We start from the raw sequence: 24,406 nt of genomic DNA on the forward strand, positions 1-24,406 counted from the left end.
GTTTGGTCGTCTCCATTCCCATCCATCCAGATGAGGCTCAGTTACGGGCCAGAATCTGTAGAAGAGGTGGGGCTCCGACGCCAGGCCATGGTTCCCAGGTTTTGTAAAATTGGGTCATCTTCTGATTTAACATGGCTGTGAGCTTTCCCATATTCATGACCGTATTTATTCTATTAAGGACTGTTCTCTTGGAGGGTGCTTTTATTTGTTTCCAAGCTGCCGCGATTGAGCACCTCGCCACCGTCAAGATAGAGGAGGTCAACCTGGAGAGCGGCGAGGGGATAGACCTTTTTTTTTAATTTATTTTTTTGTAACCTCTGTAGTGTCTTTAAAAATAAATTCTGCTATTGGTGAATACCATTTTCCTATGGCACTTTTTACAAGTGTAAGAAATTGAGAGCACACCAAACAATTGTCTAGGAGCAAAAACGGCTGCTGAAATGCCATTTTGCGTTTGTACCTCTTTTAATTTAGTTAGGAAAGGTCATTAACAGCAGGTGCAATGTGCTTTATGCATGATCTGCAAACATGTTTAATTATATATTTGTCTATAAAGGGAGTGTAAGTTGATGCATAATATATTATGACATTTATAGTGATTAATGACCGATTCAAATCCTACTGTTGGCCTCATAGGTTTCAAGGTTTAAAGACACTGTAAAATGTATTCCATGTATTCATGGAATTAACAACTAAATGTTTAATTTTTTTTTTTACCTATTTTTAAGAAGGCTTTGGGCCTTAAAAAAACAACACAAAATCGAAGACGGCAAAGGGGGAAAAACAATCGTATTTTTAGAATAGGTCATATTGGCGGGGAGGAGCCGAAGGGCACAACTGCATAGTTAATGTGTGGAATGGGAATCAAAATGGCTACCAACAGACCACTCAATTAGGGGAACATCAATATGACTAGACTAGAAATTCGCAAAGCACCTCAATGCTGTCCAGTGCTGTAAGTGGTAAAACATCTATAAATCTTTATCTTGCTTGCAATAAGCCAACAAATTCCATGAGGCAGTTACATTGGTAAGCTTAGCTCAGACTGCATGTGCAATACATATAAGTATTAATTCTCCAGTGCCGTGACCGCGGGTGGCAGCGACACCACAGACACTTAGTCTTGCTACATCTGTAGATCACGACGATATACCAGAGCATGTATTATCGGGGCACCTATAAGTGCAAAGTTGAAAACCAGGTTTCGTACATTCAGGCTGAAAAAGTGAGAAAATGAAAGCACGGATTTTGCAGCAGAGTGATACAACCGCCTCCTTCATCCGCAGACCTCATACACGTTTTACATTGAAGGAGGACAAATAGAAGCGGGACAGGACTGGAATGGCACTTGTGCATTTTGGAGAATATTTAAAAGAAATACAGAATGTAAAAAGCCTTCGCTGCACATAGCATTACTGTTTTTCTCTTGCAGATAGAGAACGTGTGTTCCAGTCAACAGGAGCTGGAGTGTAAAATAAAAGACCTTATATTTACTGATGCTGATCTCATCATAACGCCCATCATAGATAATCCAAAGGTACTGGAATTCAGGCTCAATGAGTTCCTAATAAATGTTATCCATAAAAATATATAAATATTGTTTGCTGAAGATGAATATGTTTTTATTTTTTCAAATCTTATCATAACCAGTAGACTTATAATAAAGTAAACTTATAATAAACCAGGACATATACAAGTGTTTTCTCATTGTTTACCAAGCTTTTAAGCTTGTAAAATCTTTCTCTACTTTCTTCACAATCGTGTGTGTGTGTGTGTGTGTGTGTGTGTGTGTGTGTGTGTGTGTATCACAGTAGTTATAGTGGCACTCCACTAAAAATGGTTTTCTGCCCGGATACATTAACTGCAGGAAATGGAAACAAGTGAAGGCAGTCACTCCAGGACTTCGAAAAAAATGAAAGAAGTTACAAAAATGTCAACGTTTTGGGTCTTCAAGGATTCTTTCTCAACATATATATTCTATCCCATCTATCTACTGTATCTATCTACTGTATCTATCTATCCATCCATACACACACAAGAAGGCAAGCTCTCCAAGTCTTTTTATTCCAAAAAAAGTCAACATATATATCTTTTTAAATACCCTTGGAATGCCGAAATATTGACTTTTTTTGTAATAAAAATAATTGGATTGTTTCACTTCATTCCATGCCTCACTGATGTCTTTCACTGCATGTAGAATTGTCAGGAAATAGCCTTGACCTATTTTCCTAGTTCTCCCTCTCCTCCCAGTTCCTTTCTGTAAACCGGGTGTGCTGCTGTTTTCTGTGTGCTCTGGGGTTCCTCTGTCTGTCTCCTTGTTGCTCCTGTCTTCTGTCCTTATACAGTAGTTTCCTGGTTCCTGTTTCTCCTTGCCTTTGTTTTGTGTCAGACTCCTATGTCCATGCTTCTGCCTCTGATCTGTTCCTGTACCTGTTCTGTTCCGTGTTGGAGTCCTGTACCTTTTTATTAAAGGCCCTTGCTGGTAATCTGGCTTGTCCATGTTTGTTTCCTGCTCCTTGGTCGCAGTCCCTGTTCCCTAGTCTAAGTCCCTGCTCCCCTTTCCTGCTCCTGCCTTCCTGTTGCCAACCTCTGCGTGTGACCCCGACGTTCCTGCTTTCCGCCTGCCGCCGACCTCTGCGTGTGACCCCAACGTTCCAACTTGCCGCCTGCCTCCGACCTCTGCGTGTGACCCCGATCTTCCTGTTTGCCGCCTGCTACCGACCTCAGCCCGTGACCCCAACAATCTTTACCTGCTCCCGCTGTTCCGGCCACCGAGGTCCTACCTGCTCCATGAATCCCCCTTGACAAGAATGTTGAAACCCTTTCAAAATTCTTTTAAGGTTGGACCTCCTTCCTCATCAGTTGCCCTGATGGCCTGGGCAAATGTTCATCTAAGATAGTAAGCCTTGAAGAAAACAACCCCCGGGTCCATAGGCTGGATCAATGAGGTGGTGTTGGGGGGCATGAAAACAACCATAATGTTTGGATGCAAGTTGTCCAGGAACACGGGATGGCCAGGAGCATTGTCCAGGAGTAACAATGCTTTAAAAGCAAGATAATTCATCTATTGCACTATAATTCCACAGCAGGAACAAAATGGTGTTGAAACCAGTCCTTAAAAAGGTTCCCTATTACCCATGCCTTATGGTTGGACTCCCAAATCACTGGAAGGGTAGTATTTGCATAGCCCTTAAATACCCTAGGGTTTTCGGCATGGTAAACAAGCAAAGGTTTTCACCTGCAGCATTTGATCCAAGTAAAAGAGAAATTCTGTCCTTGGCAACGTTAAAATCAGGCAAAGATGTTTCCTCGTTTACAATGTCGGTCCTATTGGGCATTTTCTTCCAGTAGAGCCCAGTCTCTTCTACATAGAAAACATAATGAGCACAATAGCCACCATCCTCTATAATTTTTGATAATTTAGCAGCAAAAGTTTTAACTGCCTCCTCATTAGCACTAGCAGATTCCCTAGTCACTTTAATGTTATGCAAGTTTGCCCTATCTTTAAAGCGCATAAACCAGCCCCTACTTGCAGTGAATGTTTCATCCTTGGACCCTTCTCCATGCTGGTTCTTAATGTCCTCAAAAATACTCAAAACCTTGGCTTGACTTATAGCTAAACTAATGGGCACACGACGCAATGGATTGGTTTTCCAGACGTTTGATGAGCAGTTTTTCAACCTCAGCAATAAGTCCATCACATTGTCTTATTGTTTTTGCGATGGGATTATAAGCGGCCAATTTCCGTATTAGTCTCTCCTTTCTCTCAACGCCTTATGATATTTAACTTTACCTCCAGAGTAACAGGCTTTCTATTCCGTTTTTGAGCATAAACATCACTGGCATTTTTGCTTTTGCCAGACATGGTTAAGGGCAGGAATACACCACAAAACGTTCACACAGACTGAGCTGGGTGATCTCCTTGAACTGCGCCTTTGTGAATGGTGGGTTTTATCAACTTGGCGTCGTGTGAGCGTCGAATAAGGCGTTTGCCCATTGTGTTATATTATAAATAGTCATATATGCCGTTCGTCGAAAAATGAAACGTCGGAAAGCGAGGATTAAAAGTTTTTTGACTTTAAAATGAACATTGGTTGTTGTTTTTTTGTTTTTGTCTTGTTTTTAACACAAAGTTGTGTATACGTTGCTGTACAATTTTGTTGATTTTTGAAAATAAAAAAACTGTTCGCTGTGTAATATTTTGAGCTTTGAAACGGTTTCTCTTTCCAGATCATGAAGCCGTTACCAGTAAAATTCGATGTGAAAACGTTAAGCTTGCCTGCATACTCAGGTAAAACAATGGCCATTTCACATGACCGAGTAATACCTGCATCTGCAGGCTTCAATTTTACATGAGGTTTTAAGTTACAAACAGAAACCAAAGGAAAGGGCCTGGAGTTCAAGTCTGTGACAACACACACACCTAGTAGAGTCAGCAAGGATGCACATTGTGTGGCCAAAACCTTTATATGTTTGTTTTGCTTGTTTACACAGCAGTAAATACAGGGAAGTAACAGTCTAGTTGTAAACATCACTGCTGTTGAAGAGAATGAGCGGCTCTTTCAATAGTGTTTAGATTGGAAAGAACCATGAGGGAGGGACTTTGGGCAGACACATTTCCACGTACAGAGCAACATCTAAAATGAGCGTTCATTATGCATTTATTTTTTTTAAGTAATGAACATTTTTCTTTGTATATTACAAGCAGTGTATAGAATTGGTATTACAATTGATAAATGTTTAGAAACATACATTTGGTCTAAAACGGATATAGGTATGCTATGATGACCAAATCCCAGCAGTGACAATAACGCATCATGCAACACATTTCGAGCCATATTTACTAAGCAGAGCAGTTCCATAAGACGTATATACTTACTGTGAGGGGTTGAGGCCTGCAACTCTGATACCTATCACATATAGGTAATTATTAGTGGTAATATAAACCAGAGACCTTTAATTATCAGGGAAAGACCATGAAAAGTATTCTCTGTTAAACCTAATAAAAAAAAATATCACTTGTGAGCATATTCACATGTCTGCAACCCTACTGTACTTCTCACCATTATCTCTTAGCATGCAGTATGTCCACTGCAGCTAGGGATTCTGGGAAATGACATACAAATGAGCACCCAGTGTGTGTTTACTTCATGTCCATTTTAACATGGACCCCTGTTATACCTATTATCTGAAATATCCTTTCTTTCTTTATTAGAAGCTGGATTCACTTTATAAACCTAATTGCTAGTACCAAGATTATTTTTCGTGTAACATTGTTGATTGTAGGGGGTTCTACTTTTTTCCAATGTGCAGCAAGTAAGTATCAAGATTATTAATACTTTTTTTTAAACTCTGTTTTATTGTAGAGACTCACATTAATAACATAGAACAATCGGGATTTCTTGTCTGTTAATATATTGTTTCCACTTTGTTTGTCTGTAGCTGAAAAACTAGCGTTGCTGAAAGACAACGACTGGAATGGCTTCTTGATGCAGTTGTGCGCCTTGATGAACTCTACAGAGAAAGTAGGACCAAGAGCCAAGCTCAATTTGCTCTGCTACTTGTGCACTGTGGCCAGCCACAAAGAACTCGCTACCAGGCTAATCAACTCGCAGCTTGTGAGTAATGCTTTCCAGACCCCAGCATCTTGATTATTGTGCCAATTAGTGCCTCATACAGTACTGTATGTTTTGCTTCTTATGTGCCTTTGTTGCTGGTTAGCGGCTAAAATGGGATTATAAACTGCCCTTTTTTTAACGTGATTAATAGATGTCAATTTCTTAAAAGTTTCCATATCAAAATAATGATGTTGAAGACACAGGAAGAAGGAAATGGAAGCTTGTATTTTGCCTTTGTTGCAATTTTTTCTTAAACAGCACTGCATTTTCTTAATTTTGGTTTATTTGTAGTCCATGTATGTCAATACTCTGGCCCAATGCAGATGTTGTTGTTGTACATTGAAAGATTAGTCCAATCGGGATTTTTATATTTATTTATTTTTTAATCGGTTTGAAGCAGGATGTATCCGGCGCTGAACCGCATTGATTTCAGCTCCAGGGACCCCCGAGATACTTACCTCCTGTATGGGGTGCCAGTATCTCTCTCAAGTTTAAATGTCCTGGTCACGCAGGCCAATAGGATGCCACAAGGGATGATGTCACGGCTTCCTGTTGGCCCGTGGGACATTTAAGCCACTATTACGAGAACCCAAAGTAGCCCAGCCTGACCTGCTACCGGCACCCCATGTGGAGATAATTGGCAGGGGGTCCCCGGTGATGAAATCAAGACGGTTTGGCTCCGGAGACCCACTGCTTCAATCCTATTACAAAAAACAAAATGCTGCTTGGACTGAACCGTTAAGGAACCGTTAATGTACTACACGGTAATGTGTTAATTCATGGAGGTCTAATTCCCAATGGGATATAGGCAGAAAAGAGTTCAATAAAAAAAAATGGCCAAGATGGTAAACCATTTTTAAATGTATGATTCAGAAAGAACTGTAGACTAAAGAATTTCAGTATATGCACTTTGGAAGAAAAGAGAGATATAGACAATTATGTTTGTAATACTGTACTCTGTCAAATTCTGTATTTCTACATTGGTTAATATAAATGAGTGGCTGTTATAGGAAATTAGCATTTTATGCATGTAACAGTGAAGTTTACATTTGATGTGCCGTATTTAGGTTTATCATTCAGGATTTAGTTACCTCCGGCAATATTACAGTCAAACCGTGGTGATTCTCATTTAACATTACAAAGACAGGTGACCTTTTCAGGGTCATCCACAAACCTTTATTTCTATGCATAAAGCATTTTTCACAAAGCATTGTGGTATGTGCACCTACAGCACTGTCGCATATCATCAGGCCTGGTCACTAGATGGACAGGGAGATGCTAGAAATGATATATGGCTTATAATGATTACGAGCAGGTATTGCATTTTAGTGAATAGGCCCCTACTTGAAATGATGTTCCGGTCCCTTTAGCAGTGCATTACATTTATTATTAACCTTTGCTGCCTGAGGACCTAGCAACACACTATATAACAATTTATCCTGATTTCTGTGTGCTCTATTTTGTTCTAGTTTCCATGTCTAATTCAGCAAATGCGGGGCGCTCCAAACTGGGATGTGTAAGTAGTACCCAATGTGTTCCTATTAACCCATTTGTTGTTTCAAGTATTGCATAGGTTGATATTTTTTTAAAAAAAAAACTATATTACCTGGTAGTACCTAATTTCTTCGCTGATTGGATTTACCTGTATCTTTGGTTTCTCACAAAGTGAAGAATTATAGGAAAAAAGTAATTAAATGGTTGTTTTTGCAGTTGGTGGGTCCAGTGACATCATAGACAATGGAACTCATGTTGGTTGTGATGTCACTGGAACCCAAAGAGGGAAATAAATAAAACTGTCTGAAAACCTAATTGATACATCAATTTCATGCAACAAAGATGGAAAAAGATAATGTAAGCCACGATCAGCCATTTTATGAATACTGTGTCGTCATGGATGATTATTAATCTACTAGACCAGGGCTAGTCAATAGCGGCACCCCAGGCCAATCAGGTCTGCCTGACTTTTTAATAGACCTCAAAATTGTCTTTGGGTTCGGCTCGATCACAGTTTTTTCCCCTCACCACAAAGTCTTTTGGGGTTGGTCGGGGCCGTGGCATTGTGTGCGCGTTCTGCCAAGTGCGTTTGTGACATGACCTTGCCTGCAGCTTTAAGCCAGCTCTCTGCTCTCTTTTTGTGTACTATCAATGGCACGCGGACAGTGAGCGAGGTCAGGATGCGTTGCCCGTTCAGGGTTGCAGGCAACGTCATGCAGCGGTGGCAATGGATTTTCCTGCCCTTTTGGAGGGGTGAAGTGAGGGATACTGTTACAGAGCTTCCCAGCACACCTGCTCCGGAGAAACGCACCAGCTTGCGTCCGGAAACGTTAGGGCCCGCTTCCATGCCAGGGGCGAATCTGGACTTCTACAAAAAATGTACTACCCCTGTTTTAGAGTAGACTATGGTGGGCCATTGTAATCTATGGGAGAAGTAGACGGATGGTAAGGTCACTGACTTTGCAACAAGTGAACTTTGCTCCTGGTGACTTTGAACAAGTCACTTTATCTCTCTGTGCCCTAGGCATGGAAATTGAAGCTGTATGCGGCAGGAATATGTCTGGCATTTTTAGTGCAGGTATGTGCATCTAAAGCATTTTGAGATAAAATATTATCATCAGCATGAGTTTCCTTCGATCCTCCTATGTATCATGAGTGTCAGAGTAGGAGAAGGTTTAAGTGCTCCTTATATCTCCTATATTTACAGCACAAAGTTTGTTTGCATTGCTTCAATTTTGCTATTTCTTGTTTTCCTCAGCTGACTGTAAGCCTGGAACAATCAAAGGGCAATATATCCTTAAGGTTATGGGCACCTTTACCAGATTTCTATTTAGAAATTCTGCATGTTAATATAAAACATTATTTAAAAAAAAAAAAAAAAAAATACATTAGCATTCATAATATGCATTTTTTGCAAACTCAAGGGACCACGGGTTGATACTCAGCAGTGCATGTGCTCTGTAATCATCATTGGGATGGATTGATCTGAGCTATTTATCCTGGTTCCGCTGGCTGAAAGTTAGAGCCTTCAGCTGCAGTAATTAGAGCCTGTGGGGATTGATAAGAAACTGAAAGTATACATACATATTTATGAAACAATTTATGAGCTGCTGTGTAACACAAAATTACATGGTAACTCAGCTAAATGTTCTATTTGTCAGTATTGCTGCTGCATGCATGCATATATATATTCTTATTTATGGAAAAGTACATTTATAGTGAATAATCCATGTTAAAAATAAAACACAAATTGCGGCTTGCTGAAAAGTGAATGGAAAAATCCCTTTTAGAACGGGGCATACACTATATGCTTATTTGCAACTCTGAGAATTTTAAGTTGAAATACTTATTGATAAACCTGTCTTGGGAACTTGCGTGAGATATATAAATACATTATTTTTGTTTTATATATATATATATATATATATAAGTAGATCATTTCAGTCACAATGTTATTTTATCAACTACATGCCTGTTAGAAATATTGTCTAACAGTGCACCCTGCTGGATGCTGGTATGATTTAAATCTGGATATATATTATATTTAGTATAGTTAAATGTCCCATTTATATTTTCCTTTGTATTTTCAGAAGCTTGTGATTTAAAATAATTTAATTTTCGTTGCCGACAAAAAACTATTTCTTGCAGATATTGTATCTGGCAGGGAATTTCGCTTAAAGGGGGGGCACTCTTTGGACCAAATTTAACGAATTCCATTGACATGTTAAAGGGTCTTATCTGGGTAATTGATACATGTTACACCCCAGTCTGACACCTGGAGGTATTTTTTAAAGTTGGACTTGTGATGGGCTTGATTTGTGTGCCCAGCGAGCACTTGTACAGCCAGAGTCCCCGTAGCCACATTCTCATCTATATGGGCTCTCTGATCAGGACAGGATGGGATAAGGGTAAAGAGAACAGTGGATTGACAAACATTTTCCCATTTCAGAGGCCCCTAAGAAATTCAACTGGCCGAGTTTGTGGGATTGCACCTTTTTAAATCTGTATTTTAATATATATATATATATATTAGTTATATATTTATATATATTAGTTATATATTTATATATATTAGTTATATATTTATTATTTATTATATATATATATATATATATATATATATATATATATATATATATATATATATAATTAGTATAAAATCTGACCTGAGTAAGTGCAACCCTAATTATATCTATTGGTTAGGCACAATTTCTGCTGTTAAGATAAATGTGTGACCTTGATTATTAGATTTGTTTCAGACATTGCCTGTAACAGTGCCAGACTCTGTCTGTAGGTCATTGTAGGGTTGGATTTCAGGCTTTATTTGGGGTTCAAACTGTCCACTATGATTGGATTATTACCAGCAGGTATGCCCGGGCTTACCGGATATAAAGAAATACTACATTGCCCCTCATTTAAGTCAATGTGTTTCCCGGCATTCCCCTCAGTCTACAAAAATATTGACATTGAGGCTGAGAAAGCTTTGTTAGATATGGCTACAAAACCCCACAGACCTACTAAGATAGACTCCTACCCTTCAGTAATTTGTTCATGTTTTATTTGTGGCCAGCATAGCACAGTTTTTGGCCTTTCCATCACCTATGACCACAGTCTGGAATAACTCTGGTTTCCATTACGGCTGTAATGCTAATTTTTTTTTTTTTTACTATTTGGATTCATTCCCAAATAAAATGAGTTGTGAAATATCCAAACTTGATCTCTTGAATTATTGAGGGCCAGAGCATCTATCCCCCTCTGAGGCCTTCTTCCGTTGAGACGTATTGTACAAAATTGAATCCCGTCAAAGTCATGAGGAAAACCACTCAATATGAGGCCTCAGCATCTCATCTCTATTATTTATCAGGCAATAAATGTTTATCCTGAGTAGAAAAAAATGCTGTATGGTGCTCTAAAAACCAATGCAGTATGTATAAACTCCAAAATATAAGCAAAGCCTTAAGTGGAGTACCCCTTCAATAATGACTGGATAGGATATAGCTGTCCCCAAACGATGTCTAGCTGGTACAATGAAAATCCCACATGCACTGAGGTAAGGAAAAACACACACCTGCCGGTGTCCAGCATGAGTAGAACATCTATGTATATAAGGGAAACCTAAGCATAAAAGATCCTGATGCCAAGTCAGAGGTAAATAGCAGTGGGATGGACTCACATGGGTAGTAGTTCCTGCAGATGAAGTGAGAACCATACACGTCCACTGTAGTGAATGTTTATCCGGCAGAATTGCTTGATTTTCACTAAACACTAATAGTTAAAATCTAACTCAAACCTTGGTAATGAGGAGGATTTTTTTGGAGGGGAAAAAATCTCTAAACTGGTGGAGGAGGTCACCAAAGTCGGCCTCCCATGGGACCCACGCTCCTTTCTCATATGTAAACCTGTTAAAGGTGTTGACAGGGATGTTGAGAAACTAATCACACACATATTAAATGCAGCCAGATACCAAATTACAAGGGACTGGAGAACACTGACTCTCCCTTTTATCGGCATCTGGGACCTTGGTGCACATAGAATAATCTTTATCTCTGTATATAATGTTATTTCTTGTGTATGTGTATATATATATATATATATATATATATATATATATATATATATATTATATCTTTGCATCTAACCACATGCTGTGTGTACATCAGAGCATTTGCTTCTAAGGGTTCCGTGTAATAATGATTTCAGGCAAAAGGTGACATGTGTGCTCATTTGCATGTCATTTCCCAGAATCCCTTGCTGCAGTGGAAGCACTGTATGCTGGGGATAATGGTGAAAGGCAGGGTTGCAGACCTGTCTAAGACATGTGAATGTATTCACAAGTGATATTCTTTATTAGATGGATATATATATATATAATATTATTTTTGAACTGTTGGCCTGTCACACTCTGGGATAATAAAGCCAAACTTTAAAGGTGGTGAGCTGAAACGTGCTACTGTATATTCTGGTCCGAGGACCCTGTAGTTCCCAAGGTACTTACCACTGAATGTAGCGCCGGTACGTCACCACCAAGGGGAACAAGATACAGGTTTAAAGTTTCCGCACAAAGTGGGCCAATAGGAAGCTGCAACGTCACACGCTGCAGATTCCTCTTGGTCCGCGTGACACATGGGGGTTTGAATAACCGGAAGTACTTGCAGCACCTTAGTATCTCGGGAACTAGGGGGTCCCTAAAAATGTACTTGGTTTAGCTCTGGAGAATCCTTGTTCACCATCCATTTCTATTTTATTTTTTTTGGGGGGGGGGGGGGCTCAGAGGGGGAACTGTCCATTTATGTTTTGTTTCTCAGTTAATTGTGTGTTTAATTGATTGAATTCTACTTGGTTGTATAAAGAATACATGCACTTATTTTCCTAAACACTGTACATCCCTATTTCCCTTTTCATTCTCATTCAATATCCCCCATCTGTTTAACACTTTTTAATTGTATGCATGTAATTAACCATGTTTAAAGAAAGTATTTTAAAAAGAAAAAAAATCTCTTTTTATAGATTTATAAAATTCTATAAATGGCAAATGCCATTGTATGGACACGTTTTCCAGAAGGTCTCAATTTAAATGGCATACAGTGGCAGTTTCCTATCTCCTGGACTGCTATGTACGTTTTCATAGCATCACTTTACAAAGAGAGAGTAAAACTTTAATAATACCTTGGTATACATACTTTAATTACATATGTACTAGGAAAATACACTAACCCCTTTATCTACAAGTACAGTACAGTATGTGTGTTTTGTGAAAATGACGTGTAATTGATAACCCATGTCTGCAGTCTGCATACTGTACCTGCCTTCTCACCTCTCATTCTTTGTATTCTTTTATCTTCACAGACGCGCAAAGGCTGTTCGAGTCATCGGCTTGCTGGCTGCACACACAACGGACCTCGATGAGACTGTACCTGTTACTGAGGTAAAGTGACATTGAAGCAATGAGCTCACGTTTCTGGGGTCTATGTATCACGGCAAAACTGGTGCAATACTGGGGTAGAAAACTACGCCGGATGTGGCGAGGGAAAAAATTCCCATTTGAAAGTGATCATTACATCTGGTTCAACTTCTTTTGGACCATTTATTTTGTGATTCCTTGAACCCGTTGCGTTTTTAGATTAAAAAAAATAATATATGTATATATATATATATATATATATATATAGAGAGAGAGCCAAAAAATTATAGATAGAGATATATATAATATATATATATATATATTTATATATATATATATATATATATATATAATCTATCTCTCTATCTCTATCTATATATCTCTATCTATAATTTTTTGGCTAGATATGATCATTTGTTTGTTTTCTAGCGGTTGACCATGACATCTGAAACTCTGGCAAAATGATAAAATATCATGGGCTGAAGGATAGATCAGCTCCTTGTGACCGTAGCAAGTCACTTTATCTCTCTGTGCCTCAGGCCCCAACCAATATAGATTGTAAGCTCTACGGGTGTGCAAAAAGTTCTATGGACGCTCTCAGCGCTATACAAGAAAATATTATTATTATTAATGAGCTGTAGCTCTAGTAGCTGAAATAATAAGCCCCAAAACTGCTGTGTCCCTATTGTTACTCTCTATTGTATTGTGAAGTTCCAGCTTAGCCCCTGTTATAGAAGGGTTCGTCAATGTAAAGACGTTCTAAGCATCTTCAATAGTCTAAAAATATATATATACAGTAACAGGATTACTCAGCTGGTAGATTGTAGCCTGAATCTGGACTACCAGGCTATAATAAAAACCGATCTGTGAGTACTTACACCAAATGATTACTGCACTAGAGATGTTTACTTTATTTTGTATGGTTGGCGAACTAGACTTTATAAAGAAGTAGTAAATATGGTTGCTACTTAGGGTTGCCAGGTGACTTCTCCAAAAATCCTGGACAGAATGGTGAAAGGTGCAACGTGCTCGAGACACGCACACCTCTCCGCTCCATGCTGTTTCCTCCTTTCCTTGAGTCCACCGCCAGGCTCCTGACACCTCCTCCTGATTGGCTGCATTACCCAGCAGCTGCCAATCAGGATGGAGGAAGCTGCCCAGCCCCCTAGCAGCAGCCCTGCTCAGGGAAATCCCACGGTCCCCCAAAGCCGGTCAGGTCACTATGTCCAGAGAGGTAATACCGGACACATACATGTCCAGTATTACCTCTAATTTTTTATTGGACAGTGTGTCCAAATACAGGACAGTCCGGTTCAGTACTGGACACCTTGCAACCCTAGACTGCCACTGAATTTTATTTATTTATTTATTTTTTTGGTTGGCATTGACCAACAGGATTAAAATGATTAAAGTTTTACTCTTACAAATAAGAGTTTGGAGAATTTGTTCTATTTTTCATAAGGAATTGTTTGATCTGGCTTCAATCAGTGTCCCTTGTCTATAACAATGCCTTTTACTTTCTGTGAATAGAAATACAGCTTCTGTATGTTTACTGAGGTTGCACTTATAGTGCCGGCGACAGCGACGCGACGTCGCTTCAAAACAGATGTATTGAAGCCGTCACGTGCGCTTATTGTAGGAACGGCGCGACGGATTGGTTGCGATCGCTGGAAGTCGCTTCAATATGATTTTTCCAGCGACCGTAGCGTGACGTAAGCGTCGCTGTTGCCGGCACTATAAGCGCAGCCTTAAGGAGACTTAAAATCACTCTAGTTGTGGAGAAGCTACTCGGATAAGCCACTGCCCTTTATAACAGGGTCCCGTCTGCAGGAACATGCATTGTTAATATGATGATTCTTTTTTTCCCATCTGCTTCTCCATGTATACTACAACTTGTGCTAACATGTAGTTGTAGTACAATTTTATTAGTAGTGTTGGTGCTTGATTGCAGGTCACAAACCAGTTATGCATAACACAAATCCAGTCATGCACACAAAGGCGCCCCTGATGAAGGTGCTTATATGCACCAAAACGTTGGATGCTTATTTGATATTTTTCTAAGTCACTGAATTGACTATATTATGACTGATTTTATTTCTTTTCGCGGTATGCTTGACTGGACATGATTGCTTTATCTTAATTTATTTTTTTTATACTCATATGGACCTTTTATTTATAGGTCATCTCAATTTGTTGGCACTAGATTTCGGCTTTGTAAACAATTTATACTACATTTTGTCTGGCTGCAAATGTCTAACTAAACAAGGTTTTTTCTCTCTCTCTTTTTTTTTTTTCACAAAAAAATAAATGGAAATCATGATTTGTGATAAACAGTGGCACCCTATCACAAAGTACCACAACTCATATGTCATACTTCATGTTAAAAAATAAAATAAAATGATCATTTGTACCATCAGCAACATGTGAGGGGTACTCTGGACAAGTCTGTTCTTTTAGTTTGTACTAATGGTCTATGCCAGGAGTGGCCAACTCCAGTCCTCATGGGTTTTCAGGATATCCCTGCTTCAGCACAGGTGGCTCAAGGAGTTAGCCACTCCTTGTCTATCCTAATAATGCATGTAAAATACAGGAAAAAGACACACAACAGAATTTATGTGTGGTATATGTATTTGAGACCACATAGTTGGTACTAGAGTGCCTATCTCCTGCAAGGCGTTTGAATGGATTGCCTATACACTTACAAGACTGTCGATCATCTGTAAATTGCATTTATTCATTGTTTACCACGTACAGTATAAAGCAGGGCTGCAAGTCAACATGTTACTGTATATTCTAAGCCTTTTGCTGCCATTCCACAACCTGTCCACAGGAGGGCGCTCTGACATTTCTCAAACTTAGTCCTTAGCTAGGATTTAATTTCAAGGAATACTAATTATGGTACATGTCTTCAGCTGTCTCCATTTTGTGATTTTCATGCATTTTTGGACGTGTATTCCGGAGTGAGACTGGGGACCTCCAATACGTTTGATATCTCGTCGAAAAATCACAGCTGCGGTTAATTTGTTAGTTCTTACATTCCAGGCTAATTTAATTTACTAAAGGGACATTAAAATTAATTATTTAGCAGTTTGCACTAGATGGGAAAACTATGAACATATTAACACTGTGAGATCGGCGTCTGCATATGCTGTGCAATAGGAAGGTCATTTGGAAATCTTTTGGGAAACCGTAGACCCCAAGCATCGTATTTGATTTTCAACCATCAGCAACAACAAAACAGGCACATAGCAGAAGCATTCGATATTAATCGCAGTGTCCTTGAGCTAGTAAAAGATAAAGTGCCAACGTGTGTTTATATTAATGCATTCATCTTTTTCTTTTCTAGGTAGAATAGCAAAGCATCATAGAGGTCTTATGTTTACGGTGCTTTCCAGAGCCAGTTTTATGCATTGTTAGTGGGAAGTTTTTGTGTGTGATCCTTTTAGGCCTTAATTGAATATTGAGTGAAAATGCCGTTTGTGATAGCTGGCATACTGTACTGTACCTCCTTTTTCCACACGAAGTCCTAGCATGTTGTTCTGCAATGCTGTATTGACGATTTATTAACGGGTTTTCTGTAGCATAAGTGTTACTCCATTAGAATTAAGTTTTAAGAGCTATGCATGGATTGCTAGGGAGATTTCTCTAACGGCTTTGAAGGGCATCTGTAAGACAATGGTTACGCTTTTTTTTTTTCTGTTTAAATATTTGATCTCATAACAGATCTGACCAGACTTGTTATGCTCTAAGTGGGAAGATTTTATAAGAAAATAAATGACTCGTAGAGATAGGAGTCCAACGGAAGCAATACAAACACACTTGCATGTTTCTCTCTCATTTAATGCTGCATAAACGCATTCCATTCATTGCCATTAACTATTTCTGATGTGTTGGTTCTATTTACCACGCTGCATAAAGGCTGCTTTTCATTATTTTTTTTTTCACATTACCTAGCTAAAAATATGTGGCTTGTTTGTTACATATTTTGGCCAAACAATAAAATCCATGACAAGGTCTTCCCTGTCAGGTTCTACATTAACCTTAATTAAGGATAGCCTAAGTGTAAATCATTAAACCAAAGTTTGTGTGGCGTGAGGGAGAATTGGATTTTAAAAGATGTGTATTGGTACTGCTTTGATGTGCTGTGTGTGTATGTATGTAAATATATGTGTATACTGTATATATTAAACAAATCACTAGAAAAGCAAGATTTAAATATGACAGTTTAAAAAATACACAAGGAACGCAAAGCCTCAAATACATCAAAATACCCTCCAAACAAAGGAAAGGGGAAAATAATAATTGCACCGCAAAGCACAAAAATAAAGGTAAATAAACCTGCAGGAAATACTCAAGTCAAACAAACAAAATAACATCAAAGCAAATACCATATAGCATATACCATATCGCACAGCAGATGCTAATGCCAATTTTTGACTATGGAGACATAGTATATGGCACGGCACCTCAAACCCACCTTGGCAAACTTGACACCCTCTACAATTCAATTTGTCGTTTTGTTCTCCAATGCAACTACAACACACATCACTGCGAAATGCTCAAAGAACTAGATTGGTCAACACTAGAGTCTCGGCGCAAAGTTCACCTTTCCTGTCTTGCCTTTAAATTCTTCATGGGCAAGCTACCCAGCTACCTGAACAAGCTCCTCACCCCTACCACTTGCAGCACTTATCACCTGAGATCAGACTCCAAATGACTGTTCATGGTCCCAAGGCTCAACAAAGTATCCGGACGTTCCTCCTTCTCCTACCGTGCACCCCAAAACTGGAACAACCTACCAGAGACTCTCACATCCGCCACCAGTTTAAGTTCTTTCAAATCTAAGGCTGTCTCACATTTTAATCTGGTCTGTAACTGTTTCATTCGCCCATAATATATATTTTCTTTAACTGTGCATGCAATGTCTTGTATATAATGTATACCCTGTTCATTTATGTAACTGTATTTGTAACCATGTATTATTTGCCCTAACTCTGTGCCCAGGACATACTTGAAAACGAGAGGTAACTCTCAATGTATTACTTCCTGGTAAAATATTTTATAAATAATATAGATAGATGAACCTTGACAAAATTTAGGGGAGACTAAATAGTTCCCCCAAAGATGTCATGATCAGCCGGTCTGGAGCACAGAAATAGTTAAGACAGGTAGCAACACAATGTGGAGTAGAACTGCCCAAAACAGGTGTGTGCCCAATAGTACACAAAAATCCATGAGCTCCTATCCTTAGTACAAACACTAAAGAGTGACTAAATAGAATTCCTATGATGAAATATTATAGTCCAAAGGTAGCAGAACTGAAGGCAAATATAATGCTAGGAAAATGAACTAACTGGCTGATGTGGTAGAGTTTGCAAGATACAAATTGGTAGAGGTATAGTCCTGAAACAGTGCAATGGTGCAGTGAGACAAAATATTTAGCCAGTATCCTTGCGGCTTGGCAGGTAGGCAGTGTGAGTCCATACACTTGCAGCAGACTCTGTGGAGCACAAACGGAGTAAGCTGGAAGGCTTGAATCAGATGTCCGTAGAAGGTAAAGGCTGAAAAGGAAAAGCGGCAGGGGAACAGCATCACGGTACACTACTAATCCCACGGCAGATCAGATGCACCTCCAGAGAGTTGTACAAAGCTGTAGCGCATTGTACCGCCCCATGGCATGCGAATCCACACATCTGCAGCTACCAGAGGATAGAGGGCATAAAGTGAGGCGAGGTCCGGCAAAGAGCACTCCGACGGTCGTTTCGCCTGTAATCAGCTTCTTTCGGGAGTGAATCTTGCTATCAGCAGCATGGGGATTTAAAATCTCCGCCTGAGATGACGTCACACATCATGTGTGCAATGGTAGCCAATCCCAATTGTAGGGGAGAGAGTGTGTGTATCCAAAGTGTGATTCAGACTTGCAAGCCTGTAAATAAATAAATAAATAAACAAACAATATATTACACATACCGTAGCAGACAGTAACCAAAGTTTTTCTGTATCAATGTAATTGTATTGGTGGTGAAATAGGCAAACTCAAAGACCAAATGACTAACAAGTGACCAGAAATACAAATAACACAAACAATTAATAAAATATATATAATATACAGAATAAAATTAAAAGAAGTAAAAAACTATTTTGGATCATGAATTATAATCACATGGCATAGCCTAAATAGTCGTTTTGACCAGCCGGCATCATGGAGCCCAGGACGACGATCCACCTGCACTCCTTTTTTTAATAAAGCTTTTTCCAAATCCCCACCTCTAATGCCGAGCGATACCTTGTCTATCGCAAATACCGATAGACATGAAGGATCAGAGTGATGTTTCACAAGAAAATGTCTAGCAACTGTTGAGATCTTTTTATCAGACCCAAGGTCTCGCTGGGCATTCTTGATGTTACGGCTATGTTCCAGGACACGGAACCTAACTTCCCTGGCCATCATGCCAACATAGATGAGGTGGCATGGACAGGCCAGGTAGTAGATCACGCCCCTACATTTGCAGTTCAAAAACTGCATAATCCTGAACTCCTTACTACCAGAAGTGTTTTTAAATGTGTTGTTCTGCATCATGTATGGACATGCGGAACAATGTCCACATTTGGCAAAACCTTTTCTGTCATGGTTACTAAGGAAGGTGGGACACATGGGTGATACAGAGTGGCTTATGAACAGTTTGTCTCTCAAATTAGGAGACCTTCTACTGGTCAGATTGACTGTGTCACCAAGGACTGATCTTAAATCCGTAGCTGTAAGTAAAATACCCCAACATTTCTTGAGAATGTTCCTCAATTGGACCCAATGGCTTTTGTATGTTCCAATAAACCTGATTTTGTTGTCACTCTGATTTTGAACATAGGATGTAAGCAGTAAAGATCTTTCCTGCTTGAGACTTCATTTAAGCCCCTGGTTAATAATACTGTTACTGTTCGATCGCTGAAGGAAACAATGTTTGAGATCAATTGCTCTGTCATGGAAAATATCAGTCGTGGAGCAGTTGCGACAAAGGCTCATAAATTCCCTACCAGGAATACCCCGTTTCTGGTGTGGTGGATGTGAGCTGGTTGCGTGTAGTACAGTATTGGTGGCGGTGTCTTTGCGATGGATGTCAGTAACAATACAACCACCAGCATCAACACTGATTCGCAGATCCAGACAAGCCACACTGGTGGCACTCCATTCAAAGTTCAACCTGATATTTAGTTCATTGTGGTTGAGGACATCAATGAAACGCAAAAGCTCACTGGCAAACCCTTGCCAGAGAATGAAAATGTCGGCGATGTACATCAACCACAACAGAACATGACCAGTAAATTCTAGGTTCACATCAGTGAACACAACCTCCCTCTCCCAACACCCCAGGAACAGATTGGTATAGGAGGGTACACATGTGGTGCCCATCGCCGTGCCTCTTACCTGCTGAAAAAATGAGTTCATAAAAATAAAATAATTGTGTTAAGATAAATTGACCATGCTGTCTCTCCTCCCCCATGTTCTCACTGCTCTCTGCTGTCTCTCTCTATCTCCCCTCCCCTGCTTCCTGTCTATCCTCCCCCCTCTATCATCATGCCCTGCTCCTCTTTGCACTCTTGCCTCCCCTCTCTTTGCACTTCCTGCCTTACTGTGCCTGCTACTCTCTGTGCACACTACACATCTTCTCTGTCTCCTCTCCTTGCTGTCTCTACTGCCATTAAAATAACCTCACCCAGTGTTTCCTGGGTGAGTGAGAGGCTGCTCAGTCTATCACAGAGGGAGATGTATATATATCTTTATTGATTTATATAGCACCGACAGTGTACCCAGCACTTTACAAAGATAATACAGTACAAAAAATTATAATAGTACAATAAGTGCAGCATAGTCCGACAATAGGAAAGTATATCCCTGCCCCGGAAAGCAGTGCTTGGCCACAATGGTTGGTAGGTAGCGACAGTGGGTGTGGGACAGTAGCCATGAGTGCAGGCTATTAAGATTTTGAAAGGTGAGTTTAAAAAAAATAAAATAAAAATATATATATATATATAGCTTATATATATAATAGTTGTGTGTGTGTGTGTGTATGTATGTGTATATATATATATATATATATATATTGCTGTGTGTGTACTATGTATGTATATATGTACAGTATATATGTATATATAAATATATATATATTTACACATACACACACAAACAAACACACAGCAATGTAGTGGGCACACCTCAATATATTATTGACAAACTGGCGAGTGCACGCATCGCAAACAGAATAAACAAATACCTTACCAAAACCTACAGATCCATGTAAAAGACAAGGCAGCACTTCACATATAGGTGTAGAAAATTGTTTCTAAATGTTGTATAATATATATTTTTTGTTTACTTACCTGGTTGTGCTTTGTCTCCTCCATACAATTGGGTCTGGGTGAAGTATAATTTTATTTATCTCTTATGACGCGTGCACACGCTATGTATATGTTTAGTAATGTGCGCTTACTCTGCATTCTCGTTATATACACACAGGGCTCGACAAATTATGCAAAATGCTACTTGCCAGACAAGAAAGGGACTCTTCCCCCCTAGCAGATTCCCGGACGTAGGATCAATTAGTAAAATGAGAGTGCTGGAAACAGCAGCGTCAATAGGTTCCTTCCATAACCACTTCTACAAGGGGAGGGATAGTCCGGACAGCAAAGTTGCTGAGTGCCTGGCTACAGCATCTCTTAACTTTAAAAAGATCCAGAGTCAGTATTATTCTTAAGCCCCCGGACGAAGCAGGTGGCGAAACGTGCATGTCGGGGCTCATTTTTGTGTGTACTCTGCTCTGTCCCTGAGTGCTACACTTCCCCCGCTGTGGAATCACTTGGTGAACCTCTGAGAAGTTACAACGGAGAGCCAGCGGTTTTGGGAGCCTCATCTTCATTTACATCCCTCTCAGTTTACCTCTGATGCTGGACTCGCGTGCTTGGCTTTGTCTAAGTATTTTATTCATTTACTAAGGAATTGACACTGCTTATTTTTGCTACAAACAATTTCATCACATGCCTTAACTCACTTTGATGTATAGGAGTTAGAACTTTGCTGCTATATCTTCTTTAATCCAGTAGTTATCTGTTCGGATTATTACCTGTCTCATTTTGTGCATGTTATCAGTGTTGATTTGTTAGTAGTTCACATACTGCCTTATTTAGGGAGAGTCATTGATATATTATATGTGTGTGTGAGACCGGCCGGTCTGAGTGGTGGGAGGCTGATTACATGCCTCCACACCTCTAGGTTATTCAGCTCATGTGTATTGCCCACTCAGGTTATTTTCAGAGGGGTATTGTATTGGTGAGGCGATAGCTTATTGTTTTGTTATTCAGGGACACTTCGGATTGTTTTATACTGTTATTGTTTCATGTAATGTTATTAATAAATTTGATATTTTGTATGCCTGAGTGCTTCAGTTGGGATACTTCTCTTATCTTGTTTTCGTTTAAATATATTCCCTATCCCCACCACCGTCAGCAGTGTTGTATACTATACACTTGATCTTCTGACTTAGGCACTAATTATTTCAGGTCTGTTGCAGGCTATTTTCGTGATGTGTGTGTGTGTGTGTGTGTATGTGTATATATATATGTATATATATGTATATGTATGTGTGTGTACATACATACAGACGCAGCATACTGTGTGATCAGAGGTATAAAGGAAGGGAGCATAGGATCCTGGGAGAATTCCAGCATGGCAGCAGAAGAGAAGTTTCATAGATCAGAGTTAGGGAAAGCGTTCCCCAAAGTATAGCTTATGTCAGGCCCCCCTCTTGTGTTTCAGTTAGGGACAGTGCCCCAAGGATTAGAAGCCTCTACTGTTGCCATATTATGCAAGAGCATGTCCAAAGAAAGGGAATGCAGACAGTACTCAGTGAGCCGAGCAGAAATGCCAGCAGGATGTCTGAGGATCAGCCCTACAAGCAGATCCCCATCCACAGTGTCTAGTATCCCTGAGGAAGCGGCAGTTCCAAAGCAGAGTTGAATAAGTAACAGTAAAGTTACACAGACCAGGCCAGGATCTCAGAAGGGAACCCACAGTAAAAGGGATTTCAAGTATATGGATAAGAAGGGTGGACCTGATCCACCAGATGAGTATCACTAAAGTTATAAGAAGATGCTCCGTCCATGTGGGTTAAGAGTGGGCATTCAGGGAAGTTCTGTATAATTCTTGATATTTTACACACACACACACACACACACACACACACACACACTGCTCTGAAATTCTTCAGGTGGTGTGTGTGTGTGTGTGTGTTTTTTTATATTTTGGGTATATTTTAATATAAAACAAATTTGCTGGTACTCTTAGTTTTAACGTGGACTCATTTTAATCTTAAATGCAGTAATGTTGAAGTTGGAAGCATGAAGACCCCTGAAAAGAAATCATGTCTCCTCTATTCTATATGTCTTTCATATTCCCGGAACAGCTCAGAATTGTCTCGTCCTTACATTAATCCCTGTAAAGACATACTGTAACTGATAGAAAAGCCAAGCTCACATGTTACAGTGCTTTATTTGGAAGAAGAAAAAAAAAATGGTTCACGGTTCATTAAACACGGCAACCTTTGAAACTGGATGAAAAAAATATGGATTGCAATAATCAAAGCTGTGCCCAAGCATTAAGGTGATTTTCAACAACTAATTTGGTAACCTCTCAAAATATTGAATTGCTTTTTGTGGCAATTTCTCTGCGAGCATGAAAAGGACCATAAACTGTGGCACTGCATAAATAAATAGGGTCTGTGTATTAACCCGCAGGAAAGGCTTGTTTTGACGCACTGCACCATTTGCTGTTCCAAGCTGTGTCCTGTAGTAATCTTGTTGATGAACTTTGTTCATTGTTGCACAGATTGTTAACCAAGGAGGTGTATGCTTGGGTAACTCCTGTTACTGCCACTCATCAAATTGCAAGCGGATTCACATGATATCACAGTGGAGCACAATATACATATGCTGGGTGGTGTAGAATGAAATTGGTGCTCTTTCTGTCAGATTTGCTCCAAATTTGCCTTGATATTTAAACTCCAAATGGGTGAAAACACTGGTAATATCTGATATACTTCCACAGGAATGTAGTGCAACCATATTGTAGTTTAGATTTATTGTAACTTAATTGGTTCCTGTTTATTCTTCATAGACTTTGGAGACTGTTCCCAAACTGTAAAACGTTAGGACTGCAACTCTGTATTAAATAACCAGTGAAATAGCAGTAGTATGTGAATTAAAGATAAAACGGTCTGTCATCCATTTAATTCTCAAGTCACTGATTGTAAATGTTTGCAATGAGAATATGCTGGTGCCATTTTAAGAGCAAACAAACCTACGCTTTAAGTAATATGTATATAAACAAAATAGATTTCTATTGTGTCCCTGAAAGTTAGGTATACATATTACAGATACCCTTTAATAATGTCCGGGTGCGGCTTATTTTCATTGTCACGTCTGATCCGTAATGCAAAAAGGGCTTCAATATTAGGTAATTCAGTAAATATTAACCCGTGACCATAGTTATTATTATTATTAAATCTTTCTTTAGTGGATCTTTACAACAGACGACAGAGAAGCCCAATGCTACATCCAACATGACAGAAATACACAGTAAAATACTTATATATCCTCTTGAAAAGGGGTCATTTAGTTTAACCCTTTGGCCAAAGCATTGTAAGCTTGCGAGCCACGACAAGGCAGACACCTGTTCTCAAGGCCTAACACTACCAGATAAAATACTAATATACCTCTATTAGGATTAAAATTCTGGTCTTTGAGGACTGGATTTGGAAATGACTGGTTTATGGAAACATGGAGGTAGCTTTAGGCTATGTCCATAGTTACATAGTTACATAGTAGATGAGGTTAAAAAAAGACA

At 39.3% G+C, this 24,406-nt stretch overlaps 1 protein-coding gene across 10 annotated transcripts in view; it reads left to right on the top strand.

The window, feature by feature from the left end:
• The window catches only part of ULK4 (unc-51 like kinase 4), a 656,651-nt gene that overhangs the window by 69,678 nt on the left and 562,567 nt on the right, over positions 1-24,406 (top strand). For 7 of the 10 annotated variants that reach the window (XM_075586693.1, XM_075586692.1, XM_075586691.1 and 4 more), the window contains 6 exons: positions 1,433-1,537; positions 4,231-4,291; positions 5,287-5,316; positions 5,443-5,618; positions 7,088-7,134; positions 12,459-12,537. The exons of 1 other annotated variant lie outside the window; for it this stretch is intronic. In XM_075586693.1, coding sequence (XP_075442808.1) covers positions 1,433-1,537; positions 4,231-4,291; positions 5,287-5,316; positions 5,443-5,618; positions 7,088-7,134; positions 12,459-12,537 — 498 coding nt within the window. The remainder of the gene's footprint in view (positions 1-1,432; positions 1,538-4,230; positions 4,292-5,286; positions 5,317-5,442; positions 5,619-7,087; positions 7,135-12,458; positions 12,538-24,406) is intronic. 2 more of the 10 variants (XM_075586695.1, XM_075586699.1) reach the window with 1 other exon arrangement.

The sequence above is a fragment of the Ascaphus truei genome, chromosome 2 (assembly GCF_040206685.1).
Source record: "Ascaphus truei isolate aAscTru1 chromosome 2, aAscTru1.hap1, whole genome shotgun sequence".
Classification (NCBI taxonomy): Eukaryota; Metazoa; Chordata; class Amphibia; order Anura; family Ascaphidae; genus Ascaphus; species Ascaphus truei.